General features: G+C 41.1%; 1 protein-coding gene across 4 annotated transcripts in view; it reads right to left on the bottom strand.

Moving 5' to 3' along the window:
• Window positions 1-20,335, bottom strand: part of Jcad (junctional cadherin 5 associated) — a 100,993-nt gene that overhangs the window by 15,953 nt on the left and 64,705 nt on the right. For all 4 annotated transcript variants that reach the window (XM_046448344.2, XM_058580531.1, XM_046448343.2 and 1 more), the window contains exon 3: window positions 6,633-10,375. In XM_046448344.2, coding sequence (XP_046304300.1) covers window positions 6,633-10,375 — 3,743 coding nt within the window. The remainder of the gene's footprint in view (window positions 1-6,632; window positions 10,376-20,335) is intronic.

Below are 20,335 nucleotides of genomic sequence, written 5' to 3'. Positions count from 1 at the left end.
ATTGGCAGACTGGATTAAAAAACAAGACCCAACAAGATGCTGCCTCCAAGAGGCTCACCTCAAAGGCAAAGACACCCACAGACTGAAGGTAAAAGGATGGAAAAAACCATATCATTCACATGGATCTCATAAACAAGCAGGGGTTTCCATCTTCATATAAGAGAAAGTGAAGTGAACTTCAGGCCAAAGTTAATCAGAAGGGATGAAGGAGGACATTTCATACTGCTTAAGGGAATTATACATCAACAAGACAAAACAGTCATAAATATTTATGCCCCAAACAATGGAGTATCTACATACATCAAACAAAGCCTTATCAATTTCAAGAATCAAATAGACCACAACACAATAATATTGGGGTGACTTTAACATGCTCTCTCATCACTAGATCCCCTCCCCCCAAAAAAAATTGAATAAAAAAAACTATAGAACTAAGAAATATAATTAATAACAGACATGTATAGAATATATCATCCATCAATGACTGAATATACTTTATTCTTAGATCCTTCTCTAAAATAGACTATATCTTCTATAAAGAACTCAAAAAGCTTAACACCAAAAAGACAAATAACCCAATCGATAAATGGGCTAAGGAACTGAACAGATACTTCACAGATGAAGAAATACAATCAATCAACAAATATATGAAAAAATATTCAACATCTCTACTAATTAGAGAAATGCAAATCAAAACTACACTGAGAATCCATCTTACTCTAGTCAGAAGGGTAATTATGAGAAATACAAGTAACAATAAATGTTGGCAAGAATGTGAGAAAAAAAGGTACACTCATATATTGCTATAGGATTGCAAATTGGTGCAACCACTCTGAAAAGCAGTGTGGAGATTCCTCAGAAAACTTGGAATGGAACCACCATGACCCAATTATCCTACTCCTTGGTACAGACCCAAAGGACTTAAAAATCAGCATAGTACAATGATGTAGCCACATCAATTTTATAGCAGCTCAATTCACAATAGTTAAGCTATGGAACCAACCTATGTGCTCTTCAACAGATGAATGGATAATAAAATGTGGTATGTACGAACAATGGAATATTATTCAATCTTAAAGAAGAATGACTTTATGACTCTTGCTGGTAAATGCATGGATATGGAGACTATCATCCTAAATGAAATAAGCCAATCCCAGAAAACCAAAGGCTGAATGTTCTAATTTGCAGATGCTAACACACAATAAGGGAGGCATAGGGAAGAACAGAATTTCAGTGGATTAGACAAAGGGGAATGAAGGGAAGGGAGGGAAAAGAGGGGGGGTGGGAATAGGAAAAATGGTAGAATGTCGAATATAACTTTCCCATGTTCATATATGAATACATAGCCAGTGAAACTCTACATCATGTACAACCACAAGAATGGGATCCTAATTAGAATGGGATCCTAATTAGGATAAGTTATACTCCATGTATGTATAATATGTCAAAATACACTCTACTGTCATGTATATCCAAAAAGAACAAATAAAAAAATACTAAACAAACAAACAAACAACACCCTTACAGGAAGAAGCAGGGCTGAAATCATCCAGATTTTATAAATGAGGAATCTTGCTTTAAAAGTCTATATCAAGTTTTAACTAGCACTTGAAATCAAGTGGAGTTTTGTCATTTTTTTGAAAAGAGGTGCTGGAAAAGAATCACACTGAAGCCCAGGACAAACCCCAGAAGCCTGATCAATGAAATGAATGGTTGTTTTTTTAAAAAGATAAACAAAACTGATAGCATTTAGCTAGACTAGGAAACAAGTGGAATAGACACAAATAAAATCAGAGATGGAAAAGAAGACATCACAACTTAGACTACAGAGATACAAAGACTCAGAAGACTATTATAACAATCACACACCAAGAGGCTGAACAACCTACAAGAAATGAGCAAATTCCTCGACTTAGACAACATTCAGAATTGAATCATGAGAAAATAGAAACTGTGAACAGAATAATGAAAAAGGAAGTTGGATCAATAATAAAATGTGTCTCATCAAAGGGACATCCAGGACCGGAGGGTTCCACTGCTGAACCATACAAACTATTTAAAGAACCATTACCAAGTCTTCTCAAATCATTCCAAACACTTAAAGAGGAGGAACTGCTTCTAAACCCACTCTCTTAGACCAGCATTACCCTGATACCAAAGTCAGACAAGGACACAACAACAATAAAAAAGGAAACTATAGCCAGTATCCCTGGCAAAAAAAATGTAAAAAAATCCCCCACAAGTTATTAGCAACACAACTGAACAACACATCAAAAATGCTAGTCATGATGGAGGGATGCAAGGATGGTTCAATAATTTATCAATAATATGATACATCATATTAATGGAGTGAAGAATAAGGGACATATGATCATTTCAATAGACACTGAACAAGCACTTGAGAAAATTCAACATTGTTTCATGATAAAAATCCTGAACAAATTAAGTACAGAAGGTTTGTACTGCAGCACAATAAAGGTCATACATGACAAGTCCTCAGCTAATCTCACAGAATGGCGAAAAGTCAGATGTTTTTCCCCTAAGATCTGAAATAGACAAGGATGCCCGCTTTTACCACTTCTATTCAGCACAGTACTAGGAATCCTGGATAGAGCAATTAGGCAAGAGAAAAAATAAAGGCATCTAAATTAGAAAGAAAGACATCATACCTGTATGCAGATAGCATGAGCATATATAGAGAAAATTCTAAAAACTATCAAAAACTGTTATGATCTCATATATTAATTTGATAAAGTTGCAGGATATATCAACATACAAAAACCAGTAATTTTTTTATACACCGATAGCAAACTATCTGAAAAAGAAATCAAGGAAAGAATCTCATTTATAATAGTTACAAAAAAATCCTCTTGTGAATAAATTTAACCAAGGAGATGAAATATATCAACACTGAAAACTGTAAAACACTGATGAAAGAAATTGAAGACACAAATAAGTGGAAAGATATCTCATAGATGTGAATTAGAAAAACAGGCATTGTCAAAATATCCATGTTTCCCAAAGCAATCTACAGATTCATTACAATCCCTGATCAAAATACCAAACTATTTCTTCATAGAAATAGATTTTTTAAAAAGACACTATAAAATTTGTATGGACCCTCAAAAAACCCTGAATAGCCAAAGCAATCTTGAAGCTAGAGGCTGAACTTCAAAATACATTAAAATGTTATAGTAACCAAAACATTGTGGTATGGTCATTGAAACAGATACACAGACAAATGGAACAGAATGGAGGGCCCAGAAATAAATACACACATTTATAGGCAACTAAATTTGGGGTGTGGGAGGTACTAGGGATTGAACTCAGGGGCACTTGACCACTGAGCCACATCCCCAGAACTTTTTTGTATTTTATTTAAAGACAAGGTCTCACTGAGTTGCTTATCAGCTTTTGCTGAGGCTGGCTTTGAACTCACAATCCTCCTGCCTCGGCCTCCCAAGCAGTTGGGGGGCAACTAATTTTTTTTTTTTTAACAAAAGTATTAAGAACAAACAATAGGGGAAGGACAGTCTCTTAGATAAATGATGGTGGAAAAACTGGATCTCCACATATAGGAAAATGAAATTAGTGTCTTATGTCTCACCATACACAAAAATCAGTTTAAATAGATTAAAGACTTATATGTAAGACCCCAAAACATGAAACTACTAGAAGAAAACATAGAGACAATGACATTGGTTGAGCAATGATATCTTTTTGGATATGACCTCAAAAACACAGGCAACAAAAGCAAAAATAGACGAATGGGTTCTAACAAACTAAAAAGCTTCTGCACAGCAGAGGAAATGACAAAGTAAGGAGATGACCTACAGAATGAGAGAAAGCATTCGCAAACAATATGCCTGATAAGAGGCAAATATACAAAACGAGGACTCAAACAACTCAATAGCAAGAAGTAAATCTGATTTTTAAAAAGGATCTGAATGGATATTTCTTAAAATATCACACACAAATGGTTTATAGATATATGAAAAAAATGTTCAACAAGACTAATTGTCAGGAGAATACAAGTCAAAACCACAATGAGATATGACTTCACTCCTGTTAGAATGGCTGTTCTCAAAAATACAAATGATACCAGTGTTAGTGAGGATGTGGAGAAGAGGGAACACATATGTGCTACTGGTAGGAATGTAGATTAGTGTAGCTGTAATGGAAAAGAGGATGCAAGGTCCTCACAGTATGAAAAGTGGAACTACCCTAAGATCCAGCGATCACAATATTGGGATATATATCCAAAGGAAAGGAAATCAGCATGTTGAAGAGCCATCTGCATTCCCACATTCCTTGCAGCGTTATGTGCAGAACAACCAAGGTATGAAATCAATCTAAGTGACTATCAATGGATAAAGAAAATGTGGTACATACACACAATGAACTACTATTCAGCCATAAAAAGAATTGAATCTTATCATTTATGACAACATAAGACAATTTGAGTGAAATAAGCCAGGCACAGAAAAGCAAATGCTGAGTCACTTCACACACACATAATAAGAAGATGTTCATCTCATAGAAGCAAAAAGTAGAATAGTTGTTACCAGAGGCTGGGGTGTTTGGAGGGGAATGAGAAAATGTTGGTCAAAATACATAAAATTATAGCTAGGTAGCAGGAATAAAGTCAAGAGGTCTATTACACAGCCTAGTGACTATAGTTAGTAACAGTATATTGTATTCTTGAAAAATGCAAAATGAGTGGATTTAACATTGTTATCACCACAAAAAGGATAATCATGTAAGGTACCACATTGCTGATTAGCTAGATTTAGTAATTCCATAATGTATGTATACTTTAAAACATCACATTGTACAAGATAAATACAATTTTGCCTGTCAATTTAAAAATCAATCAATCCCAACAGCTTAAAATATGGACCATGTAAAAACCTTTTCCACTAAAATGACAAAGACTAAAACTTAGTACTGTCTTCTTCAGCAAAAGCCCAGCCAACTTGCCAAGTCAAAGGCCCCAGCAAAGCCATGATGAACATACTGTATCAACAATGCATTTTGCATAAGGAACAGGGAAACACTGGCTAAAAATCATACTGCATTTCTGAAAAGATTTTTAAAGTGCACCAAGCATATTTTTTAAAATTAAAATTTCTAGATTCCCCTAACTGAAACAATTGCCCTTTCCCATCTACTTCTAAACTCTTAGATTTCAAAAAGAAAACAAAAGTAGGGGTGGAAGGGAACAGCACCACTTGTGGGCAGCTTGGGAAGACGGACTGACTCAGGAAGTGGCAGCTCCCGACACTCCACTCATGGGCAGTTTCCCTTCACTACAAAAGGGTCTGGACTCAATGATTGGAAGTTCCTTCCAGACTGTGGTTTATGATGTGAACTTTCTGATATTTACTTCAACTACTTGTCTAGTCACTTCTAGGATATATAATGGATTAATTCCCAGTGTCTAAAGATAATTCCCAGAGATCCCAAGAATTTGCTGGGTCTGTTTTCATCACAGATGAGACAGTGAAATTGAGTTTATGGAAAAAAAAAAATCACTGATACTGTTAATGGGAAACTGCCCAGTGGCTCCATGAAACAGAGGGGGCTGCAAAAACACATTAAGGTAAGACAACAGAGAGGGTTCAAACGCCTAGCTGCAGAATGCCTCACATGAGATTTAGCAATGAAAACTTAGGGGACTAAGAAACAGAGCTGGCGGGTGGTTGTGTTTTGAATATGGTTTGTCCCCATCAAAACTCATGTTGGAGGCTAATCCCCAGTGTAAGGTACTGAAAAGCAGCAGGGCCTTTGAGAGGTGACTGCTTTTTAAGGGGAGTAATACAGAGAATGGGTCGGTTGTTTCCAGACCACGTTGTTACAGGTGAGCCTGGAACCTCCCCTCGCTCTGTCACACACGTGCACCTGCAGGTGCATCTGTTATGAGTAGCATGAGGCCGTGGTCAGGTACGGCTGCTCCATCTCAAACTTCTCAGCCTTCAGAATTCAGCAAAAGTACAACATCTTTCTTTATAAATAACCTGGTCTCTGGTATTGTTACAGCAACAGAAATGGACTTAAGACAGTGGGTGAATTCTAGAGGGGTGGGGTGCTGAGACACTGCAAACTGTGAATTTAGCCTACTAAATCTTGAAATGTTTCATAAAGGGTGAAAAAGTGGGAAGCAAAGAGTATGGGAAGGTACAAAGGTAGGACACAACCTAAAGGGACTGATGATCACATCAACCTGGTGTATCTTTTCATAACATACACTAAAGTGCAGTGAAGACCACTTGGTGAATGCCTGTTATTTTAGGAGGTAAAATGCTGTGGTCTCCAAGGAAACTTATGAAGTTGCCTGGGATAATGGATGCTTTGTTGTTTCACCTCCTTATATTAAGTGGCCTGAAAAGTTGATTATATAGATAATTTTATACAGTTGTTTACATGGATAATTTCTATAAAAGATTCCGATTTCTAAGGAAAAGTTCTGGATAATTCTTTGAAAATGAACATTCTTTTGATGAAATGATCCACAGGGTCTACTTTCTTGGAATATGCAGGTTTACAATATTGACAACGCTTTTTTTTTTTTTTAAATCAATTTAGGATTTCAAATTAATAACAAACTCTGGCCCTCTTGCCTAACTTCTTACCTGGGCACCAGAAGCCTTGATCCACGTTCTTCCTCCCCCTCTGACCTGCCAGATGCCCATTTTCTTCCTGAGAGATGACATCCTTGGAGACAGAGGGCAGGTGCCCAGCTCTCCATGCTTGGTCCCCACTGCTCAGGGACACAGGTCCTCCTGGCTGCGAGGTCTGGCTCCCTGGGACATTCAGTTCCTCCGCCTCCTCTGCAGAGTCTGTGTTCTTGAAGCTCAGGCACCTCATCCGAGACACGGAACTCACCTCTTTCATTCTTATCAAGCGGTCAGGGCCCGCCCTCCTCTGGGGGGATGCCAGTTTTTCTTGTAAACTTTCAATTGCTTTGGAAGGGTTTCTGAGCCTCTTTTCTGAGCCTGCCACATTTGGGGTCCTTTCTATAAAATGGAACAAAGTGGACCTGAAGGGTGGTTTTGACCCCACATCCTTTGGCTCAAAGGACTTGGACTCCAAATGGTTGGGCTGAGGCTCAGGGCTGGTGGGTTGACTGGTAAGGACCCCATCCACATTCAAGTGCTCACAAGTCTGGGGAGCCCTTTCCCCTACAAAGAGGGGGCTTTCCGTCCAGCCACACTTTCTCCTGCCATAGAAGGCATCAGTGGTAATCAGGGGTGCATCTGATGGCACTGAGCTGAGTAGAGACTTTTCCTTGGAGGATTCTGGGCTGCAGGCACTTGCATCAGACTTGGGTGGTTGGCTCTGTCCTGCTCTGGTGCCCCGCAGGAGAGACTCTACAGCCACCTCAATGCCCAGAATCCTTTCTGCCCTCTCCTGCAGGGACTCCTCTTGGGGTATTTCTATTGCTCTTCCTTTACCCAAAGATCCATCTAACTTACTGACATTCTGTTCTTGCCCCATTGTGAGCCCCACAGACCGTAAGTCTGGTGCTGAGAGGCCTCGATTTTTGACAGTAAGGGACAGTGGGACCTCTGTGCCCTTCTCTTTACCATCATTCTTCGGAGAGACCCCTTTGTTCAGCTGCACAGAACTTAGAGCACTGGTGAGTTTCAGACTTTCTGGTGGCTCTTTAGATTCAGCCAGATAGGACAGAGGTGCTGGTTTTGTGTCACTTGGTCTTGAAGACATCATTCTTTTCACAGGACCTGGGCTGATTAGCAGCTCATTCATTCCATTTACAACCTTTTGGCATTGCTTCTCTGTAAGTAGGCCTCCATCTGCCAACTGGAAAGGGCCAATTCTGCCATCTTCCACCTGCACAGGGCCTGGGAATTGAGGACGGGCACAGGGGTGGCCAGGATTTGGTTCCTCGCTCCAGCTCTCAAATCTACTTATAATTCTTCCCAAATGAAACCCTGGGTCCTCTGACGCCGCCACCCCTGGCTGCTGCTCCTTGTTTTCACGGAAGCCCTGGTTCCTCAGTCCGGAGTCAGCGTAGTCTTCCTGCTGCTGTTCGGTCTCACTTTCCTCAAGGCTGCTGTTGTAGCTTTCTTCCTCTTCTTGAAGCTCCTTGTTGAAACTTTCTAACTGACTGATCAGATCCCAAGGTCGACGACTAACTGGTTTCAAGAGAAACTGACCAAATGGCTGTTTACTGTTGCAGGGGCCCGCCATGGGTTCCCCCTTCACCACCTCAGGCTTAGGTACAGGGTGGGCTTCATGTTCTTGGACAACCACACAAGGCTGACTCTGGCCCACTTTTGGCACAGGTGCCTGATTCACAGATGAGGAAGTCCTTGAGAAAGCACTATTGCTAGATGGGCTGAGGGACATTTGACCTTTTAGGTTATGAGCATCTGGGTTCTGCTTTTGGTCAGACACTAATGCTGTGTGCAAGAGAGCTCTGGAGGCAGGGGGTTCTATGGATTTGGGGGCTGGTGCTGTGTTACTCATCCCTCCCAGGTTTTCATCAGGAAGGAGCTGGGATCTTTGGGATTCTTCAGAGAAACTGGTTTGAGTTTGCTGATCTTTGTATTGATGCCCTGGCCATGGGCTAGAATACTTGAACTCTCTGTATTTTGCAAGGTGGATAAATCTGAGGTCATGTGTTTGTCTGTCTTCTTCTGGTTCCCTCAGATCGTGTTTTGTGAACTCTGCTCTCCCGACCATGCTTCCTGTGAGAGCTTGCAGCTCCAGGTCAGTGGAAGACGTGCTCAACAGACTTTGTTCCTGCAGAGCTGTGCTCTTATCAACCCTGTGCTTTTTATCAGCACTCTGTTTTAAGTCATTGTTGTTCGTATCTATATCTGGCAGATGTGATTCTGATTTAACTGGGATGGAAACCAAACAAAATATAGTCTCGTTCATTTTTTTCTTTGAAGTTTTCTTGGTCTGGATCCCAGTTTCAAACTTTCTGAGTTTGGTTTGGATTTCCCAGGTACTTTCACTCTGTGGGTCTGGGGAGGAAACCTGGCCTTCCTCACGTCCATGCTGGCCTCCTCTTATGCCAGTCCACTGTTCTCTTACAACGCTGGGATCTCTCTGGTCAGAGAAGCTTCCATCTTCCCCACTCCCAGGGCGCTGGCCCCAGAGCCACCGGGGGCTGGGATCAGCAAAGGCCAGGCTCCTCTCATTCTCCAACAGGGGTATTGGGCCCTGTGCATTCACAAGGGCACCATCGCATTTCATTTTCCCATGAGCTGGCTCTTGGGCAGTAACGGGACCAGAGTGATATGGTCTATCATCAAGCTTCATCTCTTCACAGAAACCCATGGGTTTAGCTAGTTTAATATGTCGTATCCGTGGATCATCAAAGGGGATGTACTGAACAGAGCTTTCATGGGCAGTGACAGGACTGGGGAACTGAGGGAGCCCTCGAGGAGAGCCAGGGCTCGTGCTGTACTCACTCCCTGTTCCAATGACACCAGAAGGACGTGGACAACTGGCCCCAGGCTTCTCAGTCAGATGTGGCGGTTGACTGTGTTCACTACTCACGTGTCTGGGTGCTGTATCTTCCAGGTAGGGGTTTGGGATATGCTGGGGGGGCGACCTGTATGAAGGCGGAGGCACATAAACTGGAGGCTCCAAGCCAGAATCTGACATGCTGAGCTCATGCCTGGAGTCATTAGTTTTGGTCAGGTAGGAACCGTGGGGGTCCGTTTGCTGGCTGCCCTGAAAGTCGCTGTTCTCTCCTCTGGTCTGCTGGTGTGAGCCATACAATGGAGGCTTGAGGGGTCTCCCAAATTTAGGCCGGGAAAAAGGGGTCAGGGAGCCACCCTTCTCAGGGTTCCTTGTGGACTCCAAATGTGGCACACAATTTGGAGCATACGGTGATATCAAAGGAATATCTGGTACATGTCCATCACTTAATGGAATGGGAATTTCCATGCAGCTCAGGCTATCAGGGGAAAGGCCTCGAGGCAATGACCGGGATTTCTTTTTGTTCTGAGAAGTCAACACATGTTCACCTTGAATGAATGGGTACAGCTCTTGAAACAACTTCTCCCCATCACCATCAGACATCTGCTTCCCTAACTTCCTTGGATGGTTCCAGCTTTCCAGGCTTACGTTCTGCCACTTGGCAGGACCCGACATCCTCAACTCTTCTTCCCAAACTGCCTTCTTCATCACGTCCTCTGTCCTTCCTCCGACTTCCCATGAACCCTCCCTCACGTGGATGGGCATACTGTGGGCTTGGGCCATTCCTCTGACCTCCAGGTCTTGCCGGTCTCTTGGACTCAGCAAGCTACTGACCTCCTGTCCTCCTCTTCTCCAATAGGCCTGGTTGTTACCGATCTGGGGCTGAGAGGACCATGCTAAGGTGGGTCGATTATAAAACCTACAAAAGAAACAAAGAGGCGTAGATGTTACACCCAGAAGAAACATGCCCTTCTCTGCTTCTGTGGCTGGTGTGAAATCAAACTTAAGTTAGTGCCTTTGAAAGATTGCTACCCAATCACAGTGTTTGCCAATTTTAAGGAAAACAAGTCCCATTGATCATAGGTGGAGGACAGCCACATATTTTGCCAGCAAAGGCTGAGGAGTGGCAGCAGCAGGCTGCCCAGAAGAACATAAAGGATGCTGGGTGTATGAGATATCAAGGCTTTTACGTTAAAACCCCCAAGGAACAAGGGCATGCCCTGGAACAGTTCCTCAAGGTGTGGCCTTGGACAATCTGAGCACATTCCTGGCTAAATCCAGACTTACTGAGCAATCTCTGGGAACCTGCTTTTGATGATGCCACTCCACAGCAGTGATTGTTAATCTTCAGGGGGAGTGGGAATCACAGAAGGGTTGCTAAAACACTGGCTGCTGACTCCCTTCCCATTTCTCATTCAGAGTAACTGGACAGGGCTGTAGGAATGTCTAACAAGGTTTGGGCAGGGGATGCTGCTGGTCCTAGGACTTTACTTGGACAGTCAGTACGGTGTCAACATGATTGTACATCTGAATCAGGAGGGATCTTACAAATCCCAGTGGCCAAGCAGTGTCCTAGATGCATCACATTATAAATTTGAACATCAGGAGTGATCAGGCATCAGAATTCCTCCAGGTTTCCCCAGGTGTCCCTGGTATGCAGCCGAGACTGAATACCACAGGCATACTTCCCCTATGGTGAGGATCACCCAGTCATGCACAGCATAAGGTTAGTAAATGATATTCGCATATCTGACAGTATTCTCGTAAGATTATAAATGGAACTGAAAAATCCCTACTACCTAGTAATGCTATAGCCACTGTAACGTTGCAGTGTAACACATTATTCACGTGTATGGGGGGAGGCTGGTGTAAACACGCCTGTTGCATTGCCAGTCATATAAAATACAGCACATATAGTTATGTATAGTCATAATACTTGATAATAAATGACTATGCTATTGGTTTATATATTTAGTACACAATATTTTTGTCATTCATTTAATTGTACTTCTTCTACTTCTTCAAAAAATCTATTGTAAAACAGTGGCAGCCTCGTACATTTAGCCTCTCTCTTAATTGCACCAAGAGGCCATATTGCATGATTGACCTATGCCACTGAGATTTGTACAAGGACAAAGTCACCTAAGTACAATTTCTCAGAATGTGGCTCTATCATTTGGTGACATGTGACTGTATATACATTACCAAATCTCAACCCAGGAAAGTTCAAATTCAGTAGGTCTGGGTCTAGCCCAGGCATCTGTGTTTTGAACAAGCAGTCCAGGGGATTCTTATCCTTAAGCTATTTGGGAAATACTGCTATGGCTGATTTTGAGATTGATCAGAGGAAGAGCAGGTACAGATGGAGAGTGGGCTGTGTTTGTGGGAAATTTTGTCAGGCAGGAAATGGTAGTATCAAATGCAGGCTGTGCTTCACTACCTGATAGTACATACTGCTTTTCTAGTAAGCCCTCAGAAAATACAGATACCAGGACCCAACCCCAGAAATTTGGATTTAATTGATCTTGTAAGGAGCCTGATAGCACTTTATTTCAAAATCTCTCCAGATGGTTCTAGCAGGCATCTAGGGGTTTAGAATCATAGTTCTAATGCAACCAATGAAATTATCCATATAACACTGTTACACTGTGCACGAATATTATGATACCAACTACAAATGACCAGATAGTAGAAACATTAACTGGAAGGGAGCCTGGGGGACTCAACTATTTTGATTAACCATGGGCTAAGCAGATGAGAATGTCAACTCTAAAACCATTTTTTGTAGATTATTAAAGTATTTTATATTCATTGTTGAAAATGAATGTTGGAAAAACATAGAAAGTACAAAACAAACATTACTTGTAATCCTGCTATTCTCAGAGATAGTCACTTTAATATGTGTCTTCTAGTCTATGTGTATATGAAAACATGGATTTTCAAACAGCCTCAGTATTCTAGGCATCTGGGCTCACAGGAACGTCTCCCGTACCCATGCTACATACCACAGCTAACCAACAGTGGCTGCTTCATACCAGCTCCACATTGAGTGTTTTCTGTCCATTTATTCACTTAAACCTCACCAGCATCCCTCTGTGGTAGGAACAATTGTCATTGCCATTTTACAGAGAGGGAAACTGAGACTGGGAAATTGGGCACTTATACTATGCTGTGCATTGTGCTAAGCCCGTGCAATGACTTCTTCCATTTAAACTGTACAAACAAATGAATTTCATGATTGATTTTTCTATTTCTATAAGGAATGACATTGGGATTTTAATTGGAATTGCATTGAATCTGTATAGAGCTTTGGGTAGTATGGCCATTTTGACAATTTTGACAACATTAATTCTGTCTATCTAAGAGCATGAGAGATCTTTCCATTTTCTAAGGTCTTCTTCTATTTCTTTCTTTAGTGTTCTGTACTTTTCATTGTAGAGGTCTTTCACCTCATTTGTTAAATTGATTCCCAAGTTGTTTTTTTCCTTTGAGGCTATTTTGAATTTCTCTTTCAGAGGATTTATCAGTGATATATAGAAATGCATTTGATTTATGGGTATTGATTTTATATCCTACTACTTTGCTGAATTCATTTATTAATTCTAGAAGTTTTCTGGTAGAGTTTTTTGGATCCTCTAGGTATAGAATCATGTTGTCAGCAAATGATAGGTTGAGTTCTGCTTTTCCTATCAGTATCCATTTAATTTCTTTCATCTGTCTAATTGCTCTGGCTAGAGTTTCAAGAACTATGTTGAACAGAAGTGGTGAAAGAGGGCATCCTTTCTTGTTTCAGTTTTTAAAGGGAATGCTTCCAATTTTTCTCCATTTAGAATGATGTTGGCCTTGGGTTTAGCACAGATAGCTTTGACAATGTCAGATATGTTCCTACTATCCCTAGTTTTTCTACTGTTTTGAACAGGAACGGTGCTATATTTTGTCAAATGCTTTCTGTGCATCAATTGATATAAAGAATCATAAGATTCTTATCATTAAGTCTATTGATGTGATGGATTACATTTATTGATTTCCGTATATTGCACCAACCCTGCATCCCTGATATGGACTCCACTTGACCATGGTGCGCTATGCATATGTGGTACAACTCTACGTCGTGTCCAGCCAATGAAAAGTTGTGCTCCATATGTGTATAATGAATCAAAAAGCTTTCTGCTGTCATGTATAAATTATTAGAACTAATAAAAATAAATTAAAAAAATAAACTATATGACCACCTTTACTTCCCCCTATGCCAGGTAAGGAAACTGAGGCACAGACATGCTAAAAAACTTTCCTAAATTACATAATTTTTACAAAGCTGGGAAATAATTAACCACTGTGTCTTTACTTTTTCAATGTAATGAAAACTTCTTCAAGTGCTTAATTACCATGGGTGAAAAGTATTCCATCATACATACATACCACTGTACCAGTATGGACGTTTATGTAAATTCCATCCAAACACACTTTGAGAAACACTACTGTCCACAAACACTGAATGCAAGCTCATAAGCTTAGAATAAATCCCTAGTTTTTTAAAATGACTGAGAAGTCAAGAAGCACACTGTTGAGTTGACCTTACATTAACCACTTCAATGTAGAGTCCCTTCTGCCATGTAGAGGACAGCTGGCTTTATTGAACCTTTTCATCCCGACAGAGTATAATTGTTTTTCCTCTTGAGATAAGTGGAAATAACTTCTGGTTATTTGAATTTGCATTTCTTTGATTACCAGAAGGTCAATTTTTTTATGTGCTTAAGTGTCATAAAGTGATTTCTACAACATAGTCCACTTCTCGGCTGGTGGTAGGCCAAATGAAAACTACAGGGAACAGGGAGGGACTCAGAGCCATGCAGCAACAGCACCTAAAGGCCCAGGGATTGACTGGGCTAAGGGGAACCATTCCCAACACATAGATAGAGGGTTACAGCTCTGCAAGGAACGCCAATAAAAAATTATGTTATTATTAATATCATTCTTATTTTGGAATTACTTCTTTGCATTACAAGATGAGGGTAGCCCTGAGTCACTTGTTAAGTATCCACTTTTAGCAACTTAGTGATGGGTAGAAAACATCGGAAATCATTTTGAGGTAAAGCGTGTGGCCCTATGCAGCGCAGATGCTTCTGTACTTACTACTCACATCAGTACAGGCTGTCGACACCAGGGTGGGAGGAGGTCACGATTTCATTGTTGCTTTTGTTGTCATCAGAATCGTGTTTGGAACACTCTGGGTTTAGAATGCTTAGCAGGGCCATTCTGGGGTCCGGTACTATCAGGATGATCATTTTGGAGGCTACCGCTCCTTGCACATCTACCCACTCTGAGAGCTGCAGTTTCTTCTCCTAGAGACTCCTGCATGATTGCCCATCCGTAGCATGAGAAAAACCTTAGAAGGTAAACCACTTATAAGTCTTTAGTACCAGGCTAGTACTGAAAAGGTGTTGCTCAGTGGTAGAGAGCTTAAGCATGTGTAAGGCCCTGGGTTCCATCCCGAGCACAGGGGTGGGGCAGGGAGGAGTCTTCAGTACACACTGGCTACAGGGTATCAGACTCTATAGAAAGTTCAGGGGCAAGACTTAAAAACCACAACTTAATAAGACATTGCCATTGTCACAGCTTCAACTGTGAGAGTGCACAATAATTCATGGGGTATGTGGGGAATGCTTGGCAGCAAAACTATCTACTTTGTTCTACTCTTAAGCTGATCTCATAAGTGGGCTTCATACACCCAAGGCTTTATTAAACATTATTCTTATTCCTTAACCTTATAAACATTTTCAGGAGTGCTCAACTTTATAATCTGGCTCTTTTTCTCAATTGATATTCTGGTTTCACAGTGAACATATGTTGTGCTCAGAGAGGTAGCTGAAATCCCAAGGGGCTATTGATATAGGTACATGCCCACGCACAATCAGATAATGTATAAAATACAACATAAATGGGACAAGATTATAAATAGACTGCCCTTCTATAGATGTTAATGTGGTTAGAATTTCCTCTCCATACAAATGTTATCACCTTAACTTTGTCAAAACTAATCAAAATGGCTAAGTATTCTGGGTTAAAATTTTTCCTATTTGCATAATACAACAAAATCCCAATTTAAGAAAAAAGGGATCATCTGGGAAATTTTAAATAACCTACCTTAAAATATAGTAGTTCATTAGCATAGAAAACTATAAAGCATTTATTGAACAAACATCTATTTTGTACCTGTTCTAAGCCAGGCTCTGACAGGCACACATGGACCCCCACATGGTGAGAATTCTGGTAAATTTCTCTTTCAGACCAGTTATCGCATGTGGATATTCTACCAGCTGAGATAAACAGCACCCCTTACCATACCACATTTGCACTTCCCTATGCGACTTCAAAGCCAAGAATGTTTTCTAATACCTTTAAAAGATAAGGTGAGATCAAACTCCTTTTTTTTGAAAAAATGATTTACATTTAGCAAACATTAACAATAGGATATTTTACATAAACATGCTGGACACATTGATATGGGGTGGGAAAAAGATAAGGCAGTGAAGTGGAATATGAAGGGCCAAATGAGTTGTGCTTACAAGTTCAATAGGACAAGCAGAATCTTTACACAGAATTCCCTGGAGAAAGCAGAGGGAAGGGCAAGCTCCACATCATATCCCAGAAGAGACAGATGAGGTCAACAAAATAACTGACAAAAAAAAAAAAAAAAAACTGTTTGGAAAATATTTGAAATATGAACATATGAAAAATGACACGTCTAAAGAAAAATTAGCAAATGTACTCACTGTATGTATAAGAGCAAATAAAAAGAAAAATGAGAAATTTCTGTTAGTTCATATGACTCATTTCCAACCACAGTGGAAAATACTATGCTCTTTTTGTTTTCTTTGTGTGATGTTGAGGATTGAACCCAGGACCTTGCAAGGGCTAAGCAAGCACTCTCCCACTGAGTTACACCCCAGCCCTGCCCTGCTTATAGAACGACATTATTGAGATGACTTTTAACCACTGTTTCTGTGCTTTAAAAAGATTATCTTCTCAGCAGACTCCAGGGTCCTCATGAGCTGTACCAACTTGTGACTTCTGGGCATGCTAGAGCCTAGAACTGTGCCAGGCAGCCAGGGGGCAAGGGATAGATGTGGACAGGCTTGCTGCCCATCTGACTGAACTAGGAACTCCGTGGGAAATGAAACATAGGCACTGAAGTTACTTCTCCCACCTCCAGGAACACAACCCTACCTCCCATGGGTGGCCCTCACAGTCCAATCGGGGTAATGGACAGAGAGGCTCCATTAAATTCATGTGGGTCCTGGTCCAGTGATTTCTTTCTGGTGCCCCAGTCTGCAGTCTAGCAGATGCCTGCTGCTAGACCACCTTCAAGCTCTAATGTCATGTACTAGACCAGTGGACTGCTGCTGTACTTTGCTTCAGTGGCATTCAAAAGCCACTCCCTTCTAGTGGGGTCAGTTGTTCTTACGCAGCTAAAAAAGTTTACAGGTAGTGCAACCTCCTCCAAGAAGAAGGCTTCCTCTCTAGGTTGACATGGCAGAAGGAACTGTGGGCATCTCCTTAGACTGGCCCATTCTCACCAGCCAAGATTAGGTGCTCAACACACTTCCATAGATTCTGCCATCTCTCCCTACAAAGTTCTCTCCGGTTGCTTGGAAGCCTGCAATTCCACTTCTCACTGTGCAGTGGGATATTCAATGTTCCATAATGTACAAATAACCCTCTGACACAAGGATAGCACATGAGCTACTTCTGGAAATGGGAAACAGGAGGTCAGGAGAAGATTAAGAATGAAATGCAGAGGTTAGCATAAATTACACATCAGTCATAAGAGGAAGCTGCTCAGAAACATAATGGAGAAACATAACTACTCAGCCCACTTGGCTGAACAAGAATTGTAGGCTGTACTGGCAGAGTTGTAACCAGAAAATCCACAAATGCCTGGTCAGACTGCTAACGTGCTGCTGTAACTGATTTTCACAATGTCACATTAAATGACTGCAGATGACAAATAGATTAGCTAAAATAAAGTAACTTGCCGACAATTTTAGGAGGTTATTTTTTGGATATTTAACAAAATACACAAATTTGATAAGGGGTCTGGAAGAAAAAGTGAAATTACTTTTGGGGCTTACAAACGGTGTTAAATTTAGCCATCTGAACAAGGGTTTCTATAACCAATTCAAAGGCAGTCAGGCTGTCAGTGTGGACAGTGGTAAATAAGTGGGGTGTCTTGGCAAAGCACCTGCTCATAAACTGGCCCTTGAAATCACAGTTACAACACAGGCTTTGAACTCCTGAGCTTGGATCTGGGTTCCACAAAGATTAGCTCAGAATAGGGGGAAAAAAGACATTTTGGAAAGCATCTCTGCTGTGGTGCCAACTGGCTCTCTCACAGGACCATAATATTTTTAAAATTCTGATGGTTAGAAATGAACACGAATTGCTCTTTTGAGGGTGCCAACAGCTTTGTGAAGCATCACTGCACTAGGATCTTAATAGATTTTTGATTTTGCAAGATCCAATAAAGATCTTTTAGATACGGAACATAAGTCACAGACCCCCCTCAAAAAGCCCTGCTGCCTCAGGGAGTGATGTCTGGGTTTGCTGCTTGCTTTTAATACATGAGTAAATACACAACTTGTGTTGATATGAAAGACTGAGCCATCTTAGAAACTGTGGTGATAATTCTGTAGTATAGATTGAGCATACCTAATCTGAAAACCTGAAATGTTCCAAAGTCTGAAATATTTTGAGCAAACTTTGGATTTCCAGATTAAGGATGTTCAGTCAATAAAGCTTAGGCAACCATTCTAAAATCCAAAAACATCCGAAATCTGAAACACTGCTGGTACCAAATATTTCAGGTAAGGGATACTCAACCTTTAACATCTCTTCAATATATGTAACAAAATCAGGGATTGGAAGAACTGCTCATTGAAACTGGTCTTGGTCGGTCGGTCCCCCACCACCACCTCTCCCTCTCTCTCTCTCTCTCTCTCTCTCTCTCTCTCTCTCTCTCTCTCGTGCTGGGCATGAATTCAGTGTCTCTGCATGCTAGGCAATTTTGCTCTACCACTGATCTACACTCCATCCCTCAAGGGAATGCATCTGAAGCTGACTCACATTCAGTGGGCTACCAACAAATCTATGCAAAGGAAACAAAAAGAAGAGAGAAGCAGGAGGAAGGAGAGAAATACAAATGAAAGAAGTGCCTAAGATCTGCATGGAAGGAGAAGAAAAATCAAATAGAGACAAGGTAAGGTGGGACTTGGTGGACTGCCACCCCAGATGGGCCACTAACTGATTACTGTGTCATCCTCGAAGGAGAGTGCTGCTAGCACCTCTTCTTGTGAAACATGTCATCTTTAAGCAACATTCTTCCTATAAGTGCACTTAGAAGAGAGGAAATCATGTTTCACAAATCCCCTGTCTTTGACTCATGTCAGTTAGTTAAATGAGCCCACTTGTTTCACTGACTAAAATGGCAAGGACACACTGATGACTCTGAATTTAAAATCAAGAAGATATTAGAGTCCTCTTTATTCCAGAAGCAGCCTCCCCACAAGGACATGTGCCAACGTTCCTATCCACACAAAGATCCCAATGACAGATCACCCTCTCCCTTTACATAAAAATAATCCCACACACCATCAATTGGCGGGCATCCTTGAGCCCATAGGGAAGCCACCCCACAGAGTGTCTTCTCAGGGAGGGGCATCAAACACTAAAGAAATAGCTCCCCACTTGAGCTACCAGGTAAAGCCCCAATAACAAAAAGTAGGGGCAGATACCTACCCCTTTTGTGATATGGCCCTTTGCATCCGAATACTTGGTAGCTGTACCTGTATTTAAGAGAGGTTATTAATCACCTTCTGATTTATTTTCTAAGGATAAAGTGTTTAGGTGGAGATAAGCAGGACAAGGAGATGGTATCTGCAGTCAGGCCTAAGGCACCCAGAGGGTTGCTCCAGGTCAACAGAACAGCCACAGTTTGTGGCACCTGCATGGGATCATCCAGCATCTTGTGGCTTTTTAGCACAGCACCAGGGAGCAGTACAACAATGCTGCCAGGAGCATGTGAGCAGCAGCCCAGCACCGACAGGACGGCATGGCTTTAAATGCCAGCAGCACAGCTCTCTGACTGCAGGTCTCCTGCCATGTCCTTAACTTCTCTCTGCCTCTGACGTCTCACACGTATTGAGGGATGGATGGGAACAGTCTTCCTTTTTGGAGTTTGCTGGGAGGCAGTAAATAAAATAATACATTTGAAGAGTTTAGCAAAATGACTAACACATAAAAAAAACTCTTGTTTTTAGATATTATTGCTATTAACCCAATTAAAATAACTCCTCAGTGGATAGGTAGTAGTGGAACTGTTCCCCTGCATCGTCAGGGGAAGGAGGTACAGGTGAACACGAAGGACAGAAGAAGAGAGCTAAGTGTCTTAATGTAATGATTATTTTAGATCAATTATTTTAGACAATAATGTAATGATTATTGTCCTTCTCTAAGTCATAATCAATAGGCCATCGCAGGAGCCGAAATAATGATACAGCTAACTGTCATAACAAGATGCCCATCCCAGAGATGGCTGAAGTCACACCACTTCTACAAAGACGATGTGGAACAAACCAATATTTAGTTTATTAAAGCAAAATAGGAAGAACAAGCTCCAATCCACTTGTTGTCATGTAAATCTAATAGGTAAGGCAGATTATTTCAGTATTTTCATACTTGCTCTTTAAGAGGGATAGAATATATTTTTACCTAGTTAAACTATCTTTGTTAGTGTTGTCCCTTCAGTAGCCACTACAGTAGCCACCGTAGACATGAAAGAAAACACCCTTGGTTCTAACCTCCATTCCACATTTCCAGCACC

The sequence above is a fragment of the Marmota monax genome, unplaced genomic scaffold, assembly GCF_021218885.2.
Source record: "Marmota monax isolate L192 unplaced genomic scaffold, Marmota_monax_Labrador192_F-V1.1 WCK01_AAM20220418_F8-fsc00066, whole genome shotgun sequence".
Lineage (NCBI taxonomy): Eukaryota > Metazoa > Chordata > Mammalia > Rodentia > Sciuridae > Marmota > Marmota monax.
This window is presented reverse-complemented; position numbering and strand designations above follow the sequence as displayed.